The 6,000-nt window shown below is 35.0% G+C and overlaps 1 protein-coding gene across 1 annotated transcript in view; it reads right to left on the reverse strand.

Moving 5' to 3' along the window:
• Window positions 1–4,849, reverse strand: part of LOC115600136 (E3 ubiquitin-protein ligase UHRF2-like) — a 91,130-nt gene extending 86,281 nt beyond the window's left edge. Inside the window, 3 exon segments of the mRNA XM_030468364.1 lie at window positions 523–678; window positions 3,223–3,348; window positions 4,815–4,849. Of these exon segments, the coding sequence (XP_030324224.1) occupies window positions 523–678; window positions 3,223–3,348; window positions 4,815–4,849 (317 nt within the window).
• Between the last annotated feature and the right edge of the window lie 1,151 nt (window positions 4,850–6,000).

Below are 6,000 nucleotides of genomic sequence, written 5' to 3' on the forward strand. Positions count from 1 at the left end.
GCAGAAAAAAATGAATGAGGCAGATATAAGGATAAGGGAAGGGCAAGGAGGCAGCAACAAGGCCTGAGATTGAGGGGGGAAAAAAGGATTAAAGGAGAACCAACAATGAAATCTGAATAAAACAAAGAAAAGTTTGGGGAAGCACCACTGTAGGTGGTGCTAATTTAGTCTAATAACGTCAGTTAACGTCACAGAGGTCATTGTCACTTACAAGAGACTTAGCTAAAAGCAAAAGTACAAGACAGAAAATCACCTTTATCCTGGCCCAAACCAGGACAGTCATAAACTAAACAAGCTAATTTCTGAAATTCTGTAATGATCAATAATGCTCAATGCTGATAGTTTATGAATTCTATTTATAAATAGAATCTTCACATAAAATGTAAATATGTTTACATACAGTGCAAGGATAAAAAACATATCAGAAATATAAAAGCCCTTCGGTAATTCTTCTAGTTGCAAATAAGTGGTACCTTGTGTAGAATGGAAATATACATAAGTAAATCATCCTTGTATATTTGCCAATCTTCATCTTCTGGTATCTTGCTTAAGGGAGGGTTCAGGCAGTATATATGATAAGCCATATTACATTCATCACAAAGGAGTTGCATGTGAGCATCCTGTTTTCCACCACATGAAGATGCCATGGACCTAGTAGCTTTGCTATCCCAGCAAAATCTGTGTTTAAAAAGATCAAGCCAACAGGGACAGTTTTTACCTAAATAACACCATATTAATGCATGCATAAAGCAGCTACTAGCAATATTAAATTATGCTCTTCAGCCTAACATTTATGAAAGGGCCATTTTAATTTACAGTTTAGGTTGCAACCTAGCCTGTTGCTCTGCTATCCTGGCCATTAGAGGATGGGGGCATGGGGATGGTAAAAAAGAAAGAAAATAGCTCTACACACCCAAACAGTGGCAACATTATTCCTTAGCAGCTTCACCGCATTGATCCCACTATAATAACTGACTAATTTTATGAAGAATTAGCACTTATTAAAGTGAATGAATAGACTAATTTTGATGGACTAGGTCATGAAAATATATGTTCTGCAAGTTGCCGAGGCAGGAACGTCTACAGTTGGAACTGAACAGAACTATGAAATTACAGTTCTTTATAGTGTTGCAATTAAAAAAAATGCACAGCATCGATTAAAAAAAAGAATAATAGTTTTATTCTAATTTCCACAATTCAAGATAATTTTATTTAAATCTGAAAAATAGACAAGTTCATCTTTATTCTTAGTTATAAATATTTTTTTCTTTTAAATTTGAGCAGCCAAATGAAAGAATACATCTAATTATGTTGGTTTACTGAAACTTAAGCACTTGGAGCAGCTTACATTAGTGTTGTAAAATGACCATATTACTGCCTTTATGTATTGCTACAACAATAGGACTCAATTTTTACATGTATGAGCACTGTCCCTATTTGAAAATGGTGCTTTTATAATGAGGCATTTGACCCCCTGGACTTATACAATTTCTTCTGCTATGTTTACAAGTAACAATGAAAGTGACCATTCAGCAGCTTCTCTGATTCCCCACCACCATTACTTCACCTGTACAATCTTCCTACAGGTCAGATCTTGGTGCATTCTTCATCAGTAGTTTTCTTAAATATATATATTTATTCTAACCGGATAGCTTAAGATGCATGAAGAACAAATTACAACTCAGACTCCACACCCCTAAAAACTTGATAACCAGATGGGTATATGAGTTATTAATCAAGGGTGACACATGATCCCAGATCACCAGTTTTCATGCAGTTTCTTTTTACCAAAACTGAATTAATTCTACCCTTCTATTTCTGCTCATTTTGGAATTCGAACCAATGTATCCTACATATAGTAACAACATAGGTACTGGTCCCTCAGCAAGCCCATATAAAAAGTTTTATATTAGATGCAAAGGAGAGAATAGGTAAATTGAATACGTGTAGTGGAATTAACTGTGATAAAGTAATCATTTACATAAAACAATTTTAAAAATTACACTGCATTGTAGTGGTGCATATAATGAAATAAAGCATGACAAATTTACATGCTGGGCAAGATCAGTTTTAGAAACTAGAAATATACTATATATATATATATATATATATAAGGTACATAAATACAAAGCAGATATAACTTGGTTTTACAGTAAACCCCAATCTCTAAATTAAAAAAAAATCTTGAACTATCAGTTTATCATAAAAATATTATTTTAAAATGTTGAGAATCACCCTTAAAATGACTAAGAGATCATAAATTGAATAGATGGTGAGTTTTCAATGGCTAATCTGAGAAAAGTAAATAATACACAATGAAAAAAATAAATTGCTTAAAATACCTTCATTTATTAAATTGCATTTCTACTTGTATGGTACATTTGCAAACAGAATTTGTTTTTTTTTTTAAAACAGTGATTTTTTAAGTGATGATTTTTTTAATAGTACACTGCAAATAAAGTCTTGTGTATTAATGACACCTATATACAATGACACAAATATTGGCCTTGGATTATAAATTAAAACTGTGATAAATTTGCTTCTTTTAAAATTCATTAATATCTATCAATAATGTCACAGACCAACCTCTGTGTTCCCATTATAAACACTGTTTTCTAACTCCTTTTCTTTAAATTTCACATATTTTTAAACTTAGGATAAAATGCTTTTTAGGGAACTGCCCTTTGGGAGGAGACATAATGTATTTAGTGTTCAGAAGGACATGAGTGGTCAAATAATAATCTAAAATAAAACATATCTTTTTTTCATAGTTCTAGCAAGATTGACACTTTCTTGCTCTACACAGCTAATGATTTTTCATTCTTAGATAATGCCAGGGTTAAAGATAACACTATTGACTCTCTCAGTCTTTTGCATCTGATGAGAAATCAAATGAGATGTCAATTATGGTAGTAAGCTTTGTGATTCAGATACATGCCTAGGAACTTATTGGACTATGAACTCACCCCATACAGGTCATCTAAAATATCTGCCATTTACCTGCTTATGAGATTATATTCATAGCGCTAATGTGTTGATATATTACATAAAAAAGTTATTCTCAATGTGCCATTAATAAAGTAAAAGTTTTTAAACCAAAAAGTCTGTATAATAACAATTGTTTTATTACAGACAAAAGAAGCCTTAATTAAATTAATTGTCATTTGATCCCTTAATTTTTTAAATGTCTTTCAAATATTTAACTGAAAATCTTAATCATACAACAAATAAAGTGTACTTTTGAAATGTCCATCTCCAAATGTCAATGGATAAGCTCCTGGCTTTTCAATTTTGTACATTTCTTCTGTAAAAAGGATTCTGCAGTCATTTATTGCATCTTCTGGGCCTCTGAAAAATAAAAACATAATAAAATACATTGAACTCAGTTTCTCAGTCTTAGCCTCTATAATTGGCAAACCCTAAGCAAAGTAATACAGTTAACTGGCATCTGTTTTATCAGTAATTCTTGACTTCACAAACAAAATTCAATGCAGTGCTCTAACATCAAAAATCAAAACAGTATACAGTCTAGTTGGTGGCACAGATGAAGAATATTCCAACACAATGTTTGATTATCCAGCTTGATTCTTCTAAAAATACTTCTAATATAATTTACACCACAACAGCAATTTTACCTTAAACCAACAGTTATAATTTGCTTGGTCCTTTATCTGTACACTAAATATACATGCAAGCTGCAGTCATTAACAGTGCTGTGTTCAGGTCATGTTATGAATCCTCTGAGGCACTATCTGATACTAATTGATCTGAACATTCTCAACACTGAGAACACAGGGGTTCTCCTGAGACCTTATTAGTCCTTTTATGGACTAGACACCCAACTCATTAATCTATTATTTAGCTACTTAATAGTCACACTCTGAAATACCACATCACTTCTGATGGACAAAGGAAGCACTCAGGCTTTCAATTTTTCATGCTTATACAGTAGTACTTTAGCCTTTAATGGCAATTACCAGTGTCAGTATATAGGATAGCAGTAGAGCTACATTGGACTACTGTTTATAGTTCTGGACACCCATGTACATGACCTTCATTTGGGAGAGCTAGTTTCTAAAATATAAAAGATATATAAAGAATAGAGTAAGTCTACCCCATAAAAACAGACCAAAAAAAAAAGTCTTTACCTTTTTGTTACTCAGAACAAATTGGGAAAGGACCAATATTAATTGTATCTGTGTTGTTTACACAGACTGTAATCATATAGCACGTGCATTTTTAAAAAGTCCATACCAGAATATCAATATGGGCAGAAAATTAATTACTCTGGGAATGTTTGTGTCCTAATTCCACTGTAGAAAATCAATTCCTTGGTTAAGAAAAAGGATTCAAATTTCTTATCTTTGCAAAGCTGTATTAAGATAAGAAAAATCAATATTTATTTCAATTAAAATTAACTTTGCTATATTTAAAATATTTTTTATAGTGAAAAATAATAAATATTTCCACCTTGTGTTTTTCCAGAATTTAAACAGTTAAATAAGACAAAATTAAATATGCCTTATTTTATACCCTTAATCCACATCCAATATGAACTCTGGTGATGTACCATGAAACATAAATTATTATTCTCCCACACTGGAATTTAAGTCAAGTTTTGCATTCTTCTTTAACTTTATATTTCACTGAAAGAGCAACCAGGCTGCTTATGGTTATGCCTGGAATGTGGGTGCCGGGGCCTGTGTGCATGTATTGGCTGCATCCCAAACCTTCATCGAGATGAAGACCTATCACACACCAGTCATGCTACATGTCCTGGTCTTTGTGGAAAGGAAAACTGGGTCACAATGTACTCCGAGAAAGGCTCCAGTAAGGATTTAATCACCATAGTGCAGCCTCCCAGCCAATGCTTGCACATCTTTTATCCAGCAATGAAACTGTGGCTGTGAGAATTCCATGTGCTGCTGCCTCCGCTTGTGACATATGCGCCGCAATTAAGCAAGCTAAAAGGTTGAAACCTCTGTGGTATGAGGGGAGATGGTCAAAATATAGGTATGGGGAGGCCTGGCAAGTCGACTATATCACACTGCCTCAAACCCGCCAGGGTAAGCGCTATGTGCTTACAATGGTGGAGGCAAGTACAGGATGGCTGGAAACATATCCTGTGCCTCATGCCACAGCCCGGAACACCATCCTGGGCCTAGAGAAACAAGTCTTGTGGAGACATGGTACACCAGAAAGAACTGAGTCAGACAACAGAACTCATTTCAAAAACAGTCGTATAAGTAACTGGGCCAAAGAACGCGGTATTCAGTGGGTATACCATATTCCCTATCAGACACCAGCCTCAGGGAAAAGGGAGAAAAGGGAGTGGTATAATGGACTGTTAAAAACTATCCTAAAGCCAATGGGTGGTGGAACCTTTAAAAACTGGGACAAGCACTTGGCAAAAGCTACCTGGTTAGTTAACACCAGGGGTTCCATCAATCGAGCTGGTCCTGCTCAGTCAGATCTTCTACACACAGTAGACGGGGACAAAGTGCCTGTGGTGCATGAAAAGAATCTGCTAGGGAAAACAGCTTGGGTTTATCCTGCCTCGGGCAAAGGCAAACCCATTCGTGGGGTTGCTTTCGCTCAAGGGACTGGACACACTTGGTGGGCGATGATGAAAGATGGAGAAGTACAATGTGTACCACAAGGGAATCTAACACCAGGTGAGAATTCCTAATTTTTGCTTGTCTAGCTTAATCAGTAGTGCATGGAATCTTTGGAAGTCACGTACTTGTATCCCACCTTAACTACTGTTATGTGAATTATTGCATAAACTAACAGTGTTCTGTGAGAGTTTTTCAGGATGGTTTTGTGGTGATGAAACCAGAACTAGGTTCATCGACTGGCATCCAGTAACTTCCTCAAAGTTAACATCTGCAACCTGCAACTTGTGGACCATGGATGTGAACTGTGACAATTGCTCCATGTTTTAAAAATCTGCTACAATAGGTGAACTTCTGCAATCACAGACGGAATTACTTAGTGAAT

The sequence above is a fragment of the Calypte anna genome, chromosome W (assembly GCF_003957555.1).
Source record: "Calypte anna isolate BGI_N300 chromosome W, bCalAnn1_v1.p, whole genome shotgun sequence".
Lineage (NCBI taxonomy): Eukaryota > Metazoa > Chordata > Aves > Apodiformes > Trochilidae > Calypte > Calypte anna.